Below are 19,875 nucleotides of genomic sequence, written 5' to 3'. Positions count from 1 at the left end.
CTCCTGCTATGGGTCATCATTGTGTCAGTGTAGTGAGATGGGTTGATAGTTGATAGAGGCATAGAGCAGTACAGCTCGCATGCACCTCAGAACTCTTTTGCATGCGCCCAAGGACTTTTAGGCCTCTTGTTTTGCCGGATGTTGCACGCTAATGGGTTTTGATCAGGTGCAACTCAAACACAAATTCGGTTGCCAATTCCTTTAGTAGCTCTTAGAATATTTATGTATCAATACCATTCTCTCTAGCTGTTTGAATTTTTATGTATATATCAATACTATTCCTTTAGTTTGATATGCTACCTTTAATATAGAGTGATTCATTGGAATGATAATGAGCATCTGTGTAACTGATTTGCTATTTTATCTTCAGCAGAGTGATCACTAAGCAGCACTTGTTTGGTGCCATGGCCACCGGCAGGCTGCCGCAGCAACCATGGGGCGAGCTGCCTCCGGCCACGCTGCAGCCGGCGGATGGTGTGGCCCCATCGGCGGCGGCGGGGGCCGTGGGGTAGAGGTCCGTGACCACCCTGTTCCTCACCGCTAGACAAAGGGGAGAGCATATTTGCTGTATGTGTGATTTGATGTGTGTTTTTCTGGCTGTGCATCTTTTCGACTCCATTCAAAGCGTGGTGCCGTCACGTGAATGAGCCTAACTTATGCACAAATTTGAAGTCTAAAAATCTTTAGAATAATTGATATGGGTTATTATAAATCAAATTATCAACTAAGTGCCATGTTTGTTGCTACGCACGGGTATATTGCTAGTATCTACAAAAGAAGTTTACTACAACGTCCGTACCAAATTGTGCTCATATATTTTCCACCAATGACGGAAAGAAAATCTTATTAAGAACTTCTTTTAGCTTCGATTTCACCTATTTTGTGTAAAACGAGGTACTATTGCGTGAAGTCGTTCTGTAAATCGAAACTAAAATGAATTAGAAGCTGAGTAGAGTGAAACCACTATTTTGTATTTCATCGATTTTAGTTTCACTGGTGAAATTGTTTTGACCCCCAATATAAAGCTTCTCAAAAATCTCTACGGAATCCATGTGAAGAACGGTGCGCTCCAGTCCACAGCCCTTGCATTCTGTGACGCGGAGCACATTAATTAATTATCGGGAACAACGACAGTGAGAAGAAAAGATGGGGTCCAGGCCAGCCGCGTCGGCGTCGATGTCACACCCTGACACACATGGCCAAAAGGGTCAAAAAAGGGCTTGGCTGCCGGCCCTGCCTGGGTCAAGTCCAAAAAGTCTCCTTCAGATCTCTCCTCATCTCCATACAAGCAGGTGCACTGCATCCAGTCCCTCCAGTCGCTATCACCGAGGATCGCCATAATCCACCCATTAGAAAACAAGTTATTCCATGATTACTTTATTTCCTAATTTCTTCACCAGTAAAGTTGGAGTTGCCCAAAGTTTTAGTGTCTTCATGATATGGCTAATAAAAGTGTGACTAGTTCTTCCTCGGAATATACTGCATGCAAGTAGGAGCAGGATAGGGGGGGGGGGGGGGGGGGGGGGAATTAGATCCTAAGCAATAAGAGAAAGAGTGTGGAATTGTTGGAGTTGCTCAAGTTACACAAAAAATTATACAAATGTATCTTTTTTTTCTAGTATAAATATATCAAGCAAAATACCTTACTCCCTCCATTTCAAGTTATAGGTCGTTTTAATTTTTTTTAAATTCATAATATTTATAATATATCTTCATATATCTAGATGTATAGCTAAAATTATGTACCTTAAAAAACTAAGGGACAGTGGAAGTAGCTAATGGGGACTATGGCAGTGCTAGCATGTGAACATTTTAAAACTGACAATAATTGCCAATAATAGCGTAACACATACTACACATAAATCTAGCAGAAAATATTATGGCTGCTCATTGAGTCATTGTTCCCTGGATACAGCCGCGGCTTGAAATGCAAGCACAACATGGGAATTCCAGTGCTGCTACCTCAGCTAGTATTTTAATCGTCGTCGCAGACAAAAGGGTGGAGCGCAATTAGCACTCGCTTGCTTCCAATTAGCGGCGGAGTTTCTCGTCTGGGCTTTCACATCCAACCATCACCAAAAAGACGCCCTTTTTTTTTTTCCTTTGCTCACTTGGAGCCGCGACGCTTTCGCATCTTCTTCCTCCTCCGTTGCTCCACGCGCCGATCGAACCCCGAGTTCCCATCCTCCCTCCCAATCGCAACTGCTGCTCAAGTCAACATCCGGAATCCTCCCTCGATTTTGCGGCAAAAGCCCGCGTTTTTTTTTTCGGTGGCGTCTTGGTGCCGCGGCGGCTCTTGATTCCGACGCTGGTTTTGGTCCGCTTGTGGAGGAGGTTTTCTTGCGATTGACGGATTGAAGCTGCCGCCTTTCTTGCATTCCGCGCTGTTCTTGGAGCGGATTCCTGCCTGCGATGCTCGAGCTCTGCTCGGGCTGTTCCTACGCGTAGTCCCGTCTGGTCTTCCTCCGGGATTGCAGGGTAAGCTTTTTGGTAAACAGTTCATGTATCCATCAGTCCATGCTAGGATAAGTTGCAGTGGTTCTTTATGAAATGGTTGTGTGAGGTAGAGTTTAGCCATTGCTGTATGGGTTGGATTCTGGCCTTCGTACTCTGGAACAAGTTGTTGCCGATGGGTGATGGCAAATTAGATAACTGCGCTCATGCTTCGATTCATGAAATCATATGCATTTCGTGTTTTGTAGGAAAAATCAGTGTATCAGATTCTTTCTCATAGATGACTGGTCTTACTCTTTTTGCACCTTTTTTGTAATTGTAGTATTTTCCTAGCTTGGCTCTAGTAGTCTAACTTAACTTTGTATGTTTCGCACCCAAGCACCGTATTGGAACTTATTCATGCTGCATCCTGATAGTTGTACTCCTAATTTTTCATGGTTTCATGGGCATTATATTCAAGTAAATCTGAGTATATGGTGCTATGTTCTCACAGGTGGGCTTTTGATGGTTACTTGTTTCAAGAACTGAAGCTTCTTGATTGCTGTTTTAGCTCATTGCAGATGGATGGTTGCGATTGCATTGAGCCACTTTGGCAGGCTGATGATCTCCTAATGAAATATCAGTACATATCTGACTTCTTTATCGCACTTGCGTACTTCTCAATCCCTTTGGAGCTCATATACTTTGTTCAGAAGTCAGCTTTCTTCCCGTACCGATGGGTAATCATACAGTTTGGTGCTTTCATTGTTCTCTGTGGAGCAACCCACTTGATAAACATGTGGACTTTCACGGCATATACCAAGACCATAGCTGTGGTATTGACGGTGGCAAAAGTGGCGACAGCAATTGTGTCATGCATAACAGCTTTGATGCTTGTTCATATAATTCCTGATTTATTGAGTGTGAAATTGAGGGAGAGGTTCCTAAAGGCTAAGGCTGAGGAGCTTGATAGGGAGATGGGGATAATAAGAACTCAAGAGGAGACGGGAAGACATGTGCACATGCTCACACATGAGATAAGAAGCACACTTGACAGGCACACTATTCTAAGAACTACACTTGTTGAGATGGGAAGAACTCTTGGTTTAGCAGAATGTGCCTTGTGGATGCCATCCCGCTCTGGAACAACCCTTCAGCTCTCACATACACTCCATAACAATGCTCCTCTTGGATCAGTTGTTCCTATCAATCTTCCAATCGTCACTACAATTTTTAATAGTAATCGTGCTGAGAGGATTTCACATAATTCCCCATTGGCTTCGATAAAGACTAAGACAAGCAGGTATGTGCCACCAGAGGTCGTTGGTGTCCGTGTCCCACTGCTGCAGCTTACGAATTTCCAAATAAATGATTGGCCTGAGCTATCTGCAAAAGCCTTTGCAGTGATGGTTTTGATGCTTCCTCCAGACAGTGCACGAAAATGGCGTCCACATGAACTGGAGCTCGTTGAAGTCGTTGCTGACCAGGTAATTATCAATTCTATATTTGTTGTGCACTCATGTATACATCATTTGTATCTGGTATGGTTGTCCAGTAAACCCTTGCATTTTTTTTACCAGTATCTACTACCACTACAAGTCTTGAATCGTTTTAGTTTTGAGCAAAAATATTTTTTCTTGATAGTTATTTTATTTCTTAATAAGATGCCTTTTAAGAAAGTGATGCTCTTTTATAGCCTTTCAGCACTTTCAGTTTGTGGTCATTGTTTAGAAGGACTTCAGTTGCTAACTTGCTTTAAATGACATTTTCCATTGCTATTAAAGAAATATTTCTGGAATATTCAGCCAAGTGCTGTAACAGAAACTGTGTTATTCTAGAGTTGATTAACTCCTTTTGATGATGCAATATTGTCTCCTATAAGGTTTAGTAGTTGCCTTGCTAAATCTTCCAGAAATGAATTTGTCATCCTGTTTGTTTTTTTGTGTTGTTTGCAGCGATGAGTTCTCAGTTTTTTTTTTTCACTTCACTTATTTTAAGCGATTCTTGCTGATGCAGAGCCTATGTGTTATCACTTAGCATATAGATGAGCTTTTGTATGAAGTATTTTGCACTGTTTGCCATGTCTTCTGTCATTATAAATATCATAACTGAATAAGATCATTTGCTCATTTAGGTGGCAGTTGCATTGTCCCATGCTGCCATTTTGGAAGAGTCCATGCGAGCCCGTGATCTGCTCATGGAGCAGAATATTGCTCTGGATGCAGCACGTCGAGAGGCGGAGATGGCTATTTGTGCTCGGAATGATTTTCTTGCAGTCATGAATCATGAAATGCGGACTCCTATGCGGGCAATAATTTCTTTGTCATCGCTCCTCTTAGAAACAAAACTTACTGCAGAACAGCGCCTGATGATTGAGACTATACTAAAAAGTAGCGATCTTCTAGAAACTCTTTCAAATGATGTTTTAGATATCTCCAAGCTTGAGGATGGGAGTCTTGAGCTGGAAATTGCACCTTTTAATCTGCATGCCACCTTTACAGATGTAAGTGCCCTTTCTGCAGTCCTATTATTTGCAATTCATTATGATGTTATGCATAAGGGAAGTCGGATTAACTCACTTATTAATGTTGTAGGTGGTTGATTTAATTAAGCCAGTAGCAGCCTTCAAAAAGCAATCAGTAATGGTTCACTTGGCTCCAGAGTTGCCTACCTGGGCAATTGGTGATCAAAAGAGGTTGATGCAAATAATACTAAATGTTGCTGGGAACTCTGTTAAGTTTACAAAGGAGGGTCACATTTCAATTACAGCTTCTGTTGCGAGGCCAGATTCTTTGAGGGACCCATATGCTCCCGACTTCCATCCAGTTCTTTCTGATGGGTCCTTTTACTTGGCTGTGCAGGTTAGCTGATGAACAATTACTAATGATGATTTAATGCCTTACATCTTCTTAGTGTATGGATCTGCCTATGAATGCGTGTGCCTTCACCATTGCTTGTTATGCTCCATAGGTTGCAGTAATGTCCAGTAGGTGTCTACTGCTATTTGTCATACCCAGCTATCTAGTGCAATACTGCAGTGGTTGTAGGACCATACTTCCTGGCTACCTCATTGTTAGTTGTATTCCCTAGCATATAAATTAGCCACCTACACTATGGATTCTAATTTTTACTGTTCAACATGCCTGATTTAAAAAGGAGGGTTTTTGGAGTATCTTCTCTCTTGGTAGTCCTTGACATTGTATTATAGGTCTAAGTATGTTTATGCAACGATACCTAACTATCATATTTGAGGAGAAACTGGAAGTTAGATTCCCGCGATGCCCCTTTCGGTGGGCCTTTCATCTAAATGAACAGTTCTATTTCATAAGGAAGACCTACAATAATCAGAGATTTTCCACAAGAGTCTAGGTTATTGTCTGCAGGAAAACCAATGATCAAGCATACCGCAACATTGATTTGCTTCTTACTTTGTACAATGTCTACAGCACAACTGATATTATATAATGCTGCAGGTAAAAGACACCGGCTGTGGAATTAGCCCACAAGATATGCCTCACACCTTCACAAAATTTGCACACCCGCAAAATGCTACAAACAAATTGGGTAGTGGCAATGGGTTGGGGCTGGCCCTTTCCAGAAGGTATACTTGGAAAGTTTTTTTTTTCATATTCATTTTACCTCAAAAAAATTAATATACTGTATTTGTGTGCTCTCTAGCCTTGAAACATTTGCTCTCCGATGTTAATATATTATATATCTGCCTTTTCTGGTGCCTTCAGATTTGTCACTCTTATGCAAGGGAACATCTGGCTCGAAAGTGAAGGTGCAGGGAAGGGCTGTACCACAACATTCTTTGTGAAGCTAGGTCTATCTGATAATAAACCAAATGCAAATCTCCGAAGAATTGCACCTCCTGTCCTGCTAAAACAAGGAGCTGCAGGTCCAGATACATCATCAATAGCCAACAGCGACATGCCAATTCTTCCGCTTTGCTACCAGTCAATGGTATGACAAGAATCTACGGAGGCAACTTCCATCCAACGAGAGGCGAGCTGCAAGCCCAATTTTGCGATCATGATTCTTAGTTGCATTCGCAGTGTCCATGTACCATGGTGTGGTAGACATCGTTCTCCCATTTTGCAGAGGTATCTTGCTCTTGCCAAGGCTGCTGCTTATGCACTATCGCAGCTGCAGGCGTGGTTGTGCGAGTCTATAATTGTGGCTCGTATCTAGGGAATCAAGGGCAAGGAGAGCAGTGTTGGTGTAAGTTGTGACATAAAGGGTGTTATTGCAGGTGGTTTAGGGGTGATGTAGTGTATTAGGCAGAAAAAAAGCTGATCTGTACATGAGGCAATGAAGTGAACCACAGTGAAACGCTAATGGCTTTAACAAGGCTCATGAGCTTGAAATGAACCGGAAAACATTGGTCTGATAAATCACTGAATCCTGAAAGAAGTTTGTGCTTAAACTCGTAAGAAGCGTGAATAAATTGTTTGATCATAGATTAGATTGTCTACAGAAGCTTGTTATCTTGTCTTACTAACAAATAGTGCAACACATAATCTGAATCTAACTATTGCCTGGTCCTGGAAATATAGGTCTACATCACCACATGTAAGTATGTAACAGGCGTGTTGCGGATTGGGAGGTGTTATTATCTCAACAACTTCACTAACTTACTCTACTCCACGTGTCAGTGTACTACGTTTATGCCAATTCCTATGGATGCAGATTCCAAAACCACCCCGTTCCAAACAGACCGTCCAATGATAATATGTCAACGTGAAGAGCTTCCACAGTTCGAGTAGGGTGAGAAATAATGCTGGAACAGGTTTACTTCGAACGGCCCTCACCAGAAACCGAATAGTCGTCAGTACCATAGACCAAACATTTACAATCACAGCACATAAGACGCACAGCATAACAGTAGAAGGGCCATGGATGATAAATGCCAAGCTCTGATAAGAGGTGCAACAGAACATTGTCTTCTTGCTCAACAAGCGGGTAACACCACGAATCCTTCAAATATCTTTCAAAATTATAACCAGGACAACAAATTGTGCTACTACTCTCAGTAGAAAGTGATTACTAATTACTGTCGATCGCTCAAACAGAACTGTCGCACAATGCTGATGGCAACACACACAGGCAAAGGCCAACGACTTAGACCTTGAACCCACGGCTGTTCCTCCTGCCACGAGCCTTCTCGAACTTCCTTCCCTTGGAGCGCACATATGGCTTGGTGTGGCTGTGAGGCACACCAGGAGCCTTGCCAAAGTGCCTCACTGCCTCACGGGCATTCTTAGGACCCCTCAGGAGGACCTACAGAAGGCCAACATTGACAACATCAGCTTATCATCAAATTAAAGGAAGCTTAAACAATGCAGGACATGGATTGTTCTACTAAGAATGGTAATATTACAGCACAGGACTGGATAAATTGCACAATATACAAGACTGCTGAAATATTGAATGCAAAAGCTTTGCTCAGATACAAGGAAACTTTATGATCCCAGACAACCCACAAAGGGAAGTCTCATAGAGCTGGGATTAGAATATTTATCATCACTGCAGAACAAAATCAAGCTGTGTCAGGTAACTAAATGGTTAGGCAAAAGAACAGAAGCTTGTTAAAAAAACTAAATACCAAAGGACTCAGCAAAATTGTCAAATGAGCTCAGATACAAAAGGAAAAGCACATATCATGACAACCCACAGAGGGAAGTCTCATAATGAGCTGGGTAAAAGAGTATCATCATTGCAAAAATCATTTAAGACTACACAATGTTTTGAAATCAGCACATGACAGAATGAACTGCACATTTAAAAAGATTGCTAACATAACAAAACCACAAGCCTGCTCAGATAGTAAGGTCTTTTTTTGATCCCAGACAACCCACAAAGGGAAGTCTCATCGAGCTGGGATTAGAAAATTTATCATCACAGCAAGGTGATAGACCTAGTTATGCCTAATTAACTCAGGCAACTAAATAAATAGTAAGATAGTGCTGCTAAGAAAAACAAGGTACAAAAAACTGAGCATAAAATTCTTGAATGAGCTCAGATTCAAAGGAAAAGCACATATCATGACAACCCACAGAGGGAAGTTTCATAATGAGCTGGGTAGAAAGTATCATCATTGCAAACATCATTCAAGACAACATGCTGCTGCTTAACATTTGAATTAGCAGAACCAAAAAAGAACAAAGAACTTAATGTTCCAGGTGAGTGAAAGAAATAATGCAGATATATGGTTCCCTCAGCACATTATCATACTCGTCAAAGGAAATCAGTATTAGCATGGTTAATTTATACCATCACTGGGAACCAGAAATTAGGATTTACATAATCAATGAAACTAACAACAAAAAAGGTTGAAAAGTTTGCTTTTCTACCAAATCTTAATGAGAATAATCCAGCTGAAACAATCAGGGTAACATCAGGATTAGCAAAGTTATTTACACACTTTTTGTCATGCTTATTAGGTTCATGAGGCTTACAATTATTGATAAGTGTTACAATTTCAAACATGTACAAACTATTATTGTTTCAGAAACATGTTGTCGCATTGAACTGAAGCATACCGTGTTCTCGCCAAGTGGAGCACGGAGAGCAAGCTGGTCAAATGTGAGGCACTCCCCACCAGCATTGATAATCCTAGCCCTTGCTGTCTCGGTGAACCTAAGTGCGGTAACCTTCATTGCTGGAATCTCTTGGATCCTCTTGTCATCTGTGACTGTACCAACAATAACAGCAATGTTCTTCTCCTCCTGTTACCATAAAAGACACTATTTCAGAACCATCCACATGGTTATAATACCCAAGCTACCACATAAATGTACACCAACTATAATAAATTGTTTACAATTAGGCAAACTTCATCTGCCAGTTACATAAAACAATCTTAACACATTTTGGAATGATGGGAAGTGTTCAAGGGACTGTCAGCCACATACCTTTCCTTTCATGAAGTTGGCAAGGCGGCGCAGAGAGATGGGAGGGCGGTTGGCCTTGCTCATGAAGAGCCTCTTGAGGATAACAGCGTTAAAGCTGCTCTTGGTCCTCCTGACCAAGAAACGGTACAGCTGCACAAGTACAATACGTGCACAAATAAAAACCACGGCATACACATACAATGGGACAATTCTTATAACGCGAAAGAACACCTATTGCACACCTACCAAACAGAAATGAACAAAATACGAGTCATTTTCCCCTGAAGTCTTCCCAACCTAATGAAGTTCACATGCTTACTACACCACCCCAACAAGCTAATCCTCAATCAGGTGCTTCTATGATAAGCTGGCAGTACGAGACTTCAATCACAGGGCATTTTTCAGAAACCAACAACGCAGCCACGGGCAGATCTGCCGAACCAAACATCGCCGTCTCTAACGGGGACACATGACTATACGAGATGAGTGGTGATGTACCTTGACGAGGAGCTTGAGGTAGACATCGTCGGACTTGGGCGCGGTGCGCTTGGTCTTCTTGTTCCTCCCGCCGGCGACGAGGTCGATACCCTACGACACAACGCGACATCAGCGCCAGAAAAACGGCGAGGAAAGTCTCCGGAAAGGACTGGAGGGGAAGGGGTGCTCACCATGGCTGTGGCTGCGGGGGCGGCGCTAGGGTTCCTGCTGCGGCTGCTTACCTTGTCCGCCTCCGGCTCGGGAAGGAGGGTGGCGGCGGCGCAGAGGAGCTTTATAGTGGGGAGCGGAAGCCGCGGGGGTGCTGCTAGGGTTTTGAGTGCGTGGGCTGGGCTGACGTGTGGGCCTTCATGGGCTACAGAATGCAGATTTCTGAGCTGTTTCGTTCTGATGGTTTGGGCCTTGAGCCTTTTTCATGTGGTTGGGCGTATCACACAGCTACCCGTCAGCAGTATCAGCAAACTGTTCAGGATACGTGTTCAGTTTCATTTTGTGGTTGTAAGATGTAATCCCGTAAAGGCAATGAAGTAGTATGATGTTAAGTATGCTCCCTAATGTGGTTATATGTATCGGGTCAAACTACAGATTTGAGGTCTACATCAAAGAAACAAAGAACCAGAAACCATTTGACATCACCCGTGAAAATCTGTATCTTTCTCTTAGCTCGTACCATGGCTAAAATAGTTTGTAGGTTTTCAATAAAGTTGTTGTCAATGTAATAGTATTTTCAATGCAAAATCCACATAATCATGGTGTATGCCGCTGATAATAATGCTGTTAGGAGTTAGGGACACATCCACGAGTCGAAAAGTGACAAAAGGTCCACCAACAACTCACCATGCCCTCGCGACCACTGCACCCACCTTATCCTCCTTCTCCATTTTAATCCGGCAGCTCCTCGTGCCTCGTTCTAATTCTGGTCCATCGGTTATCTCCCGACCATCAGTGGGCGGTGGCGCACCCGCTGCCTCACCGCGCTGCCACCTCAATCCGCCTCCATTATTCAATTTCAGTGGTTCGGCCCACCTACAGTGACCACCCATGCTATTCTGTGACATGTCCACTCGCAATCCCTCGCACGACTCCTAATATTTCCGACTAATAACTTTTTCTTTTATTTTTCATGCCAAGATGACACAGCCCTGCCTACGTATTTACACATCACTATCATCCGCATGTGTTTTTTTTTTCTCATCTTTTTTGACTAAATGTGCATGCTGCACACAAACTCAGCTCACAACACGAGCGCTTCTAGTATTTTCAGCCAATGACTTTTCCTTTTTATTTTTCATGCAAGATGACACAACCCTACCTACGTATTTACACATCGCTATCACCGCATGTGTTTTTTCTCAATTGTTTTGGCTGAATATGCATGCCGCACACAAGCCGCTACTTCCTCGTGTACTCGGGGTGTGTGTGCCTTCACCGGACCTATCACTGCACATGTTAGGGAGGGAACATTTGCCCTTCTAGAGAGGGATCTTTTTCTTTTCCTAAAATCTATAATTTGCCATTGGCATGGAAAACTATTACCAACCCAAACAAACGGAAGAAGGTTATTGCCTTCGAGAGAGGGATCTTTTTTTCCTAAAATCTATAATTTGCCATTGTCATGAAAAATTATAAAGCAACCCAAACAAATGGAAGAAGGAACAAAATCCTACACTCATCTCCACTAAAAGACGAGGAACAAGAACGAATACATCACGTACACCAATCTACCGCAGCACCTCATAATTAAGCCTCCAAAATGATTATGGTTTTTATAACTTTCACAAACACATCTGTTTATGAACATAATAGTATTTTTTTTAGGACAATTAATGTCGATATCCAAATGACAAGTAGAAAAGAAGATCAAGAAATACTGAGTACATACACATGCAAACTAATAGAAAAATAAAAATAATGTTGTGGCTATGGCTCCAAACCAATGTGCTAGCAGGACAAGCATGCATGCATGCCATCAGCCATAGTCACGTTGTGCCAAGCGCCAACGGCCAAGTTCGCCTAGTTCCTTTCTGAATGGCTCAATTGATCTCTCTTCCAACTTCGAACCAAACTTCCTGTCCTGTCCGGTGTCCGCCATTTTTCAGTCCAAATCACATCAACTCGTCAGTGCTTATGACGATAGGAGCACTACTGGCGCACGGCAAACCAGTTCATTAAAAACGCATTGAATTTGGCGAATGAACTGCATCAACAAGCCCTGCAGCTGCAAGGTCGATCAAGAAGAGAGAAAGAGAAGGGCAAGAGGCCGCCAAGAACTCCAAGTCTCCAACCATTCTCAAGGCAACAACGGAAGCCAAGAGATGGGCAAGGGCAGGACGGAGATGGAGATCGGAGACGACGGCGTCGCCGTCATCACCGTCGTCAACCCGCCCGTCAATGCCCTCTCCATTCAAGGAATCTTCTCCCGGGTCTCCTGAACTCTTGTCCTTCCTTTTTTAGGGTTCGGTAAATATGGTTCTTTTTTTTTACAAAAAAAGCATGCTTCGCAAACAATGATGTGGCAGATCCTAATTGAACCCTGATTTAACTGAAGTCTGTATTTTTAAATAGATACGACATCTGTAAGAGTCTGAGTCCGAAAGTTACTTACTTACTGAAGCCATCAAAGGAGTCTTACCTTGAGTGGTCTGAATTGTTGAAGAGAGCTGTAACTACTTTAGTACTTTGCCAGTTTGGGTGTGCTCTGCTGCTCCTAATTAACGAGTAATTTGTTCCATTCTCATCGCAGCATTATGTCATTAACATAGTAGTCCTCAAGTACACTTGATCGACAACCATTAAGTACTATAGTGAAGCAAAATTTTATTAGATCGAGTACAACCATAGTTCATTGCAATTGAAGATATGTGCTTCTTAAGTACTTCATGGAGTCTTTGATGGTAATTTCTTTTCTGACTGGTTCCCCATGATATATTTTCAGTCCTGTATAGCTTGATGGCAAACTATGAAGAAGCCCTTCGAAGGAACGATGTGAGAGCCATTGTTCTTATAGGTAATGATTGGTTTAGGATAAGCTTATATCCATATATGCGCAATATGCACACTGTGGTTTGCATTCTTCAGTTCACCTAGCACGGTTACCACTAAATAATTTAGGTTTTTTTCATGCGAATTAACCTGCCTCTATTTCAAATCTTTAACAGGCAAGGGAGGGATATTTTGTGGAGGATTGGACATTAGTATCCTTGGTGCTATTCAGAAAAAGATATGTGGGTTTAACTCTCTTTGTGCTATTATCTGCTTAACTTACTATCATTATCTTGAAATTTTATAATCTAACAGTGGAGAAGCTAAAGGTCGATTTCATAGATGCCATGACTGATACTCTAGAAGGTATATTTGCAATTTACCTCTTTTCCTCTGTTCATGGTATCACTGGGACCACTTTTAATAAATCGAATCCATGGGTTTTATCTTTAACAGTTGCTGAAAAACCACTTGTAGCTGCTATTGATGGCCTTGCTTTTGGTGCGGGATTAGAGTTTTCCATGGTACAACGGACCCATATGATTTATTCTTCATTTCATCATTTTCTTACCCATTTTGTGTTATCTAAATTCTTGAATAGTCTTGATATTTTTTTCCCAATTAGGCATGCCAAGCACGCATTTCAACGCCAACGGCTCAATTATGCTTTCAAAAGCTTCGGCTTGGAGTAATACCTGGTTTTGGAGGTAGTACGACTTATTCAGAAAAGAAGACTCAATTACATGTAAATGTACTTCCGGTCTTAAATATCATGATTATTAATTATCTGCTTTGGGTTGATTTATGCATATAGGTAATCCAATTACAAAATGTAACTTTGAGCTTATGTTTTCTTGGGACATTTTCACAAGTGAATCAAGAACTAGATTATTGATCTTCAGTCTAATGATATTCCCTCCTAAGATTTCTTGGTCCTTGCAATAATTTACTGATAGAGTAAATTCTCTTATCATGTTGTATTGCTTCTCTTATTTGACTTACACTTCCCCTAAATTTCAGGAACACAGCGACTTCCACGCCATGTCAGACTGACAAAAGCACTTGAAATGATACTGTAGGTTGTTTCCATTTCACCTACTCATTTCATTCCTCTGATGTCCTGTCCCACAATTTTGCCATTTATCCTGAAACCAATTTTCACCAGCTTTCCAAGCATATTAGAGCTGAAGAAGCCCATCAACTAGGTCTTGTTGATGCGATAGTTCCTCCTGAAGAATTATTGAGCACCGCTTGCCGTTGGGCTTTGGATGTCTGTGAATCTAGAAGACCATGGGTCAGAGCGCTAAGCAAAACCGAGAAGATAGAGCCCCTGAGGAGTACAGAGAGATCCTGAAGTTTGCCAGAGATCAGGTTCGGAAGCGGGCTCCCAATCTTAAGCATCCTCTCATCTGTATTGATGTTATTGAAGAAGGTATAGTTTCAGGACCTCGACCTGGGCTTCTCAAGGTACTTTTAATATAAAATCGCTATCTTTGCATATTGTTACCATCTTTCTTTTTAATACATTTGCTTGATGGAAAACCCTTTGAGAAGATTTAAGCATCTTAATTGCAGGAGGGCATTGCTTTCCAAGAACCTTTTTTCTCAGACACATGTAAAAGCTTAGTCCATGTATTCTTTTCTCAGCGTGCAACATTAAAGGTAACGAAGGGAAAGGGTTATTTGTATAACTTTGCTGTGCATCACGTGAAGCTTAATTCCTTTGTATTATATGACGCAACAAATTCTAGTTATATTCCCTTGCATAAAAATCTACTCTACTTGCATCACAATTAACTATCCAGTACGTAATGTAAACATTTTTTTCTGTAAACTGCAACAGATTGCTGGGGTTACAGACTTGGGTTTGATACCTAGGAATGTAAAGAAAGTTGCCGTTGTTGGTGGTGGACTTATGGGTTCTGGAATTGCAACCACTCTAATACTGAACCATTATAATGTTATACTGAAAGAAGCAAATGAAAAATTACTAAATGCAGGGGTTGACAGGATCAAAGGTACAGGATGCAGTAATTGCATTGATAGCCTAGTAACATACTTTTCGTACTTTATTGTACATATCTGCACTGTTCCCGTTTTACACGGCTCCTGCGTTGGAAAATTAGTTTATTACATATCTTGGTATCAGACCGGCCAAACAAAAACAGGATGTTTTCTGCACTGTCTGATTAATTTCTTTTGACCAGCTAATTTGCAGAGGCATGTAAAGAAAGGGAAAATAACTCAGGAGGAATGCAAAAAGACACTCTCACTTCTTATCGGTGTCGTTGGTTACGAGAGATTCAAGGAGGCTGATTTGGTTTTTGAGGCAAGTCCTATAACTTATTACCACCAATCTATTATGTTAGGACTACTTAAGTATATCGATTTTGGTATTTTGTTTTATTGGGTTTGTTCTCATCAACAGGCTGTCATAGAGAATGTGAAACTTAAGCATCAAGTTTTTGCTGAATTGGAGCGGCACTGTCCTCCACACTGTATACTTGCCACTAACACTTGGACCATCGATCTTGAACTTATCGGACAGGATACAAATTGCCAAGAGCGTATTGTTGGGGCACACTTTTTCAAGTAATTTAATTTTACCAAACTAAATTCAGGCATGATAATCCCTTACTCCTACTAAATATTTCTGGAAATAGTCCGCACCCAGCACACCTTGCCACAAGCTGTTATCGACTTGCTGGATGTGGTCAGGAACTGTACTGGCTTTGCTGTCAACCGGATGTTCTTTCCCTACATTCAGCAAGCACTCTTTCTGCTTCATCATGGCTTGGAACTTTACAAGATCGATTGTGCCTGTACCGAATTTGGGATGCCAGTGGGTCCATTCAGGTTCCGCGTAGAGTTTCTTCTTCCTACACGTTTAGACAATGAGTTTTCATTTGTTGAAAAGTTTTATTTGTATCAAAATTTCAATCATTGCATGGAACGTTTTATAATTTACTTTTCTCCAGACTGGCAGACCTTGTTGGTTTTGGTGTTGTTCTGGCCACTGGCACGCGGTACCTTGAGAACTTCCCTGACAGGGTTTACAAGTCTATGCTGGTTCCTCTAATGATTGAAGACAAATGGACAGGTCTAGTTTACCATGCAAGACTTGCAGATTCCTTTGGTTTATCGGTTTCCCTGATAGGGTTTACAAGTGTATAATGTGATCAGATCTATTGACGGTTGCAATTCTTCTCGTTTACCAATTACCATGTTCCACCCACCTCTCAAAAGGGGTTTTACATGTATGAGGGCAGGAGGAAGGCAATCCCTGATCCAGATACCATGAAGTATGTCGAGAAATTGAGAAGTATGGCTGGAGCCTCGACAGATCCTGAGGTTTGTTCCTAGCTTCAGAAACATGCCTCGTTTACCGAAATGTAGGCTTATTTCTCTCCCTAAAAAATGCATCAATAACCACTTGTAACAGGGAAGCTTTCTGGAACTGATGTCAGCTAATGAAGCTTGAGGGCAAGGACATAGTGGAGATGGTGCTCTTCCCGGTCATCAACGAGGCCTGCCGTGTCCTCGACGATGGCATCGCTGCCAAGGCCTCCGATCTTGACATCGCCTCGATCTTTGGCATGGGATTCCCATCATACCGGCCTGTTTGTTATCTGTGGCTCCAACAATATGCAATTATGTTGTCTCACCACATGAACTGAACTCTGTCTGATTGCGACGAACTGCTCGACTGATGGCGCAACCAGGGGTGGCATCATGTACTGGGCAGACTCCACCGGCGCAAAGCGCATTCATGCCAAGCTGTCGGAGTGGGAGAAGAAGTATGGCCACTTCTCCAGGCCGTGCTCATACCTGCCCGAGAGAGCAGCAGGAGGTGTCCCTCTGGTGAGAACAATGTCTGGGGCTAGTGCGCTCCCATTCTTCAGAAACCGCCATTTTAGTTCTGCAAGATTTTGCACATATACTTTCTGACAATTTTTCTTCTTTTGGTACTGAATTTCATTTACAGAGTGCTCCAACAAGCCAGGCCAAGGCTCGGCTCTGAATTAGAATATTAGATCATGGGAGCATCTTGTGTTCTAGGCTGATATTTGATAGAATAACAACAACATGGCTTCAAAGTTCAGACTTCAGAGGATGCTGGATGACGGGATCACGGATCTAGTCGGGAGTATGTCACAGACTACTGAAAGTGATGTAACTAGAAAACTCCCAAAATGTGTACAACTGGAACTAATGAATGGAAACCATAGCCATCTTTTTCCCAGTACCACCAGAAATGTGACTGAGTACTTGTCGAATTTGTATTGGCCAAAAAATTGTCTGCAATCACCAAGAAAAACCATTTCAGTACCTTGTCCATCCTGAGCTTGTGGCTTGTCAGCCTGAGCGAACTGGGCCTTCCTTCAGCCCAGCCTGGCTCGAGCCCACCCAGGCCCAGTATTCGCTGGCTGCAAATAGTCTTAGCCGTCCATCTTCCAACGAACGGTCGTCTCCTTGTCTTAGGAGGAGTTGTCGGGACAAATCGGAGGCGACCGATCCCAATCTCTCTCTTCTCCCTCTCCGTCATGGCCGAGCCGCCGCCGTCGCAGTCGCCGGCGCAGACGCCGCCGCTGCCGCCGCAGCAGGCTCCCGGGTCGGGCGGGCGCGAGGACATGCTGGCGTGCGTGGCGGCGCTGGAGGCGGCGCTGCTGCCCTGCCTCCCCGCGCGCGAGCTCCAGGCGGTCGACCGCTCCCTCCAGTCCTCCCACCAGAGTACGGACCGCCGACCCGTCGTTTTCCTCTCCTCCTCTATCTCTGTCGCCTCGGTTGCGTCGCCGGCCATGTCTCGTGGTGTTTGTTCGGACCATGGTGCCGTCGCGACCCAGGTGTTCCTTATTTTGCCTGCAAGATGGATTGGCGGCTCTTGTTATTTTCTAGATAAAGATTGTATCTTTCTTTCCCCTCGAGGAATTGTGTGGTGATTGGTTGCTCTCATGGCCGAGGAGATTTGGTTTAGAATACTTTGCAACCGGGGAGTGCCAAGATAATTGCATTTTGTGGGAACTTGAATAGTGTAGAGTGGTCGCTAAAGAGTTAAATTGCAATACTTTGCAACCGGGGAGTGCCAAGATAATTGCATTTTGTGGGAACTTGAATAGTGTAGAGTGGTTGCTAAAGAGTTAAATTGCAATACTTTGCAACCGGGGAGTGCCAAGATAATTGCATTTTGTGGGAACTTGAATAGTGTAGAGTGGTCGCTAAAGAGTTAAATTGCATCTTCTCATTCGGTACTACCAAGCTGAAGATTCTAAATGTTGCGGTTTGTACTGTCTTGAACAGTTGATGTTGAGAGGCACGCCAGGGACTTCATGGAGGCTGCCAAGAAGCTCCAGTCTTACTTCATTAGCCTGCAGCGCGAGGACCAACCAACAGCAGAAGATGTGCTTCGGAAGGTACGTTCACTTCATCCTTGTATAATTGAGAGTGGAGCAAAGATGTGCATATCCTATGGGTTATTTGAAAGGAGATGGAGGTGCAGGCTTTGGTGATTGCATGTGTTAAGGGAGGTGGAGTGGACCCAGAGAACTGAAGGCCTGATTGGAAACTGTCATCGGTGGTAGTATTAAAAAAAATTAGATCAACCTAGGAGGAGCTAGGTGATTTTTCATTAAGAAGAAGAAATAGGCACCCAAATTCGAGCTAGAGGTGACTTGAACTTGGGTAGTTAGAGTGCACGACCACACCTCTCACCCTAACCAGTTGAGCTAGGCTCACTTCCTTCATTGGTGGTAGTATTGACATGCTACATGATTTTATCAGTACAAAACCAGTCATTTGAAGTTGGCGCTGTCCTTAGGAATAGCTACTTAAAATGTCACCTGTTGCTACTTGCTACAGGCAGTTTGTGGCATTCAGTGTAAGCCTTATTACAAGACTCTTTGATCCTATTCTGGCACCATTGCCAGATATTTCTCTAACCCAGGAAAATCTGAAACTGAAATTTGTGATGGAATAGTCTTCTTGTACTCTGTTATAACTTACGTACCGAATAGGATATCTATTGACTCAAAATTAAAGAATTTATTTGAAGGAACTGATAGCCTCGCTGAATTCTCACTTCTGGAAAACATGGTGTTCCCACTTCCCAATGAAATTTCGTAGGACTGTTATTCATCCTCACACATGTATTTCCATGCAATTGCCATGCCTACTCATCTTGTCGACATGTTTGGTTTCGCACTACGCAGGAGATTACTACAATGGAGGAAGAACTGAAGACCAAGTCTGAGCTTATTGCCAAGCACAAGAAGCTGATTGAAGGGTGGCGGAAAGAACTGAAGGAGCAGCTGGGGAAGCACATCACTGAGCTCGAAAGAGTGTGAGAAGTATGATTCTGCAGTTTACCTTGAAATGATCATGAACTGTGTACATCAAGTAGACCACCCACTGTTAACATGTTTTTAGGATGACAAGTCAAGCTAACGGTCAGTTGCCTTTTGGTTCTCTGTTGTGGTAAGACGGGAACAAAGCCCCCCTATTGATGCTTGATGTATTTGCTTATGGTCTATGCAGTTGTATTAGGTATGATTTTCGTATTTTGTTGTCTTTGTGCGAAAAATGCATGAATAGAACTGTGTAGATTGCCTCAAAGTGTGCCAATGCACTCTAATCATGCATTTTTTTTTAAAAAAAAAAGCTCACAGCACTAACAATGCGTGCAGTTCTTATCGTCCGGATCTCCGTCCTTTCTGTTCTTAACCCGTACCGAAAGTCGTGAACTGTTATATGTGAATGTACCAATGAACTAAAACAAAGGGAATGAACGGGAGAGATGAAATGTGGATGCTCATATGAACTACCTGAATGTGCAAAGTGCAGTGAAAACACTGTTTGTAAACAAAATGTGAAATAAACATTTGTAAAGAAAGCGTGTAACAACCATTTGTAAAGGATGACTAGAAGGATGAACTAGCCCTAGAAATTGTCAACATTCTGGCTTTGTCCCAACTTTTGGTGTCCAGTCCATGTCAACATGGAAAGAAATCATTGGTGCATATCAACAATCCTAGTCTTTGAACGAGATGCGGTGACCCATGCCTGTGTTGCCACT

The 19,875-nt window shown here is 42.6% G+C and overlaps 3 protein-coding genes, 2 non-coding genes and 1 pseudogene across 6 annotated transcripts; 3 read left to right on the top strand and 3 right to left on the bottom strand.

Moving 5' to 3' along the window:
* Nucleotides 1–1,929: 1,929 nt before the first annotated feature.
* LOC117863272 (probable ethylene response sensor 2) lies at nt 1,930–6,830 on the top strand. 2 transcript variants are annotated; one of them, XM_034746907.2, is made up of 6 exons: nt 1,930–2,478; nt 2,948–3,920; nt 4,568–4,936; nt 5,028–5,294; nt 5,907–6,034; nt 6,174–6,830. In XM_034746907.2, exons 2-6 carry the CDS (start codon nt 3,015–3,017, stop codon nt 6,403–6,405), a joined length of 1,902 nt encoding a protein of 633 aa, XP_034602798.1. In that variant the 5' UTR covers nt 1,930–2,478; nt 2,948–3,014; the 3' UTR covers nt 6,406–6,830. The 2 variants fall into 2 exon arrangements, with proteins under 2 accessions (XP_034602798.1, XP_034602799.1); XM_034746908.2 differs by lacking the exon at nt 1,930–2,478 and having other exon boundaries at nt 3,606–3,736; nt 3,838–3,920.
* Nucleotides 6,831–7,332: 502 nt separating this feature from the next.
* LOC117863273 (large ribosomal subunit protein eL18y) lies at nt 7,333–10,152 on the bottom strand. The gene is made up of 5 exons (XM_034746909.2): nt 9,998–10,152; nt 9,828–9,917; nt 9,351–9,479; nt 8,979–9,164; nt 7,333–7,716 (listed from the first exon to the last, which is right to left on the bottom strand). The coding sequence occupies exons 1-5, from the start codon at nt 9,998–10,000 to the stop codon at nt 7,558–7,560; spliced, it is 567 nt and encodes a 188-aa protein (XP_034602800.1). The 5' UTR covers nt 10,001–10,152; the 3' UTR covers nt 7,333–7,557.
* On the bottom strand, nt 7,875–7,973 carry LOC117866020 (small nucleolar RNA snoR69Y). Its single transcript, XR_004642720.1, has one exon. It is a non-coding gene; the product is annotated as a small nucleolar RNA snoR69Y (small nucleolar RNA).
* On the bottom strand, nt 8,647–8,722 carry LOC117866025 (small nucleolar RNA snoR53Y). The gene has a single exon (XR_004642725.1). It is a non-coding gene; the product is annotated as a small nucleolar RNA snoR53Y (small nucleolar RNA).
* Nucleotides 10,153–11,839: 1,687 nt separating the features above from the next.
* LOC117865420 (glyoxysomal fatty acid beta-oxidation multifunctional protein MFP-a-like) lies at nt 11,840–17,228 on the top strand (annotated as a pseudogene).
* Nucleotides 17,229–17,291: 63 nt separating this feature from the next.
* On the top strand, nt 17,292–19,360 carry LOC117865419 (mediator of RNA polymerase II transcription subunit 28). Its single transcript, XM_034749616.2, has 3 exons — nt 17,292–17,537; nt 18,105–18,217; nt 19,013–19,360. Exons 1-3 carry the CDS (start codon nt 17,351–17,353, stop codon nt 19,145–19,147), a joined length of 435 nt encoding a protein of 144 aa, XP_034605507.1. The 5' UTR covers nt 17,292–17,350; the 3' UTR covers nt 19,148–19,360.
* The last annotated feature ends 515 nt before the right edge of the window (nt 19,361–19,875 follow it).

The sequence above is a fragment of the Setaria viridis genome, chromosome 7, assembly GCF_005286985.2.
Source record: "Setaria viridis chromosome 7, Setaria_viridis_v4.0, whole genome shotgun sequence".
In the NCBI taxonomy this organism is placed as follows: Eukaryota; Viridiplantae; Streptophyta; class Magnoliopsida; order Poales; family Poaceae; genus Setaria; species Setaria viridis.
The sequence above is the reverse complement of the archived record's forward strand: the minus strand, read 5'-3'. Positions and strand labels throughout refer to the sequence as shown.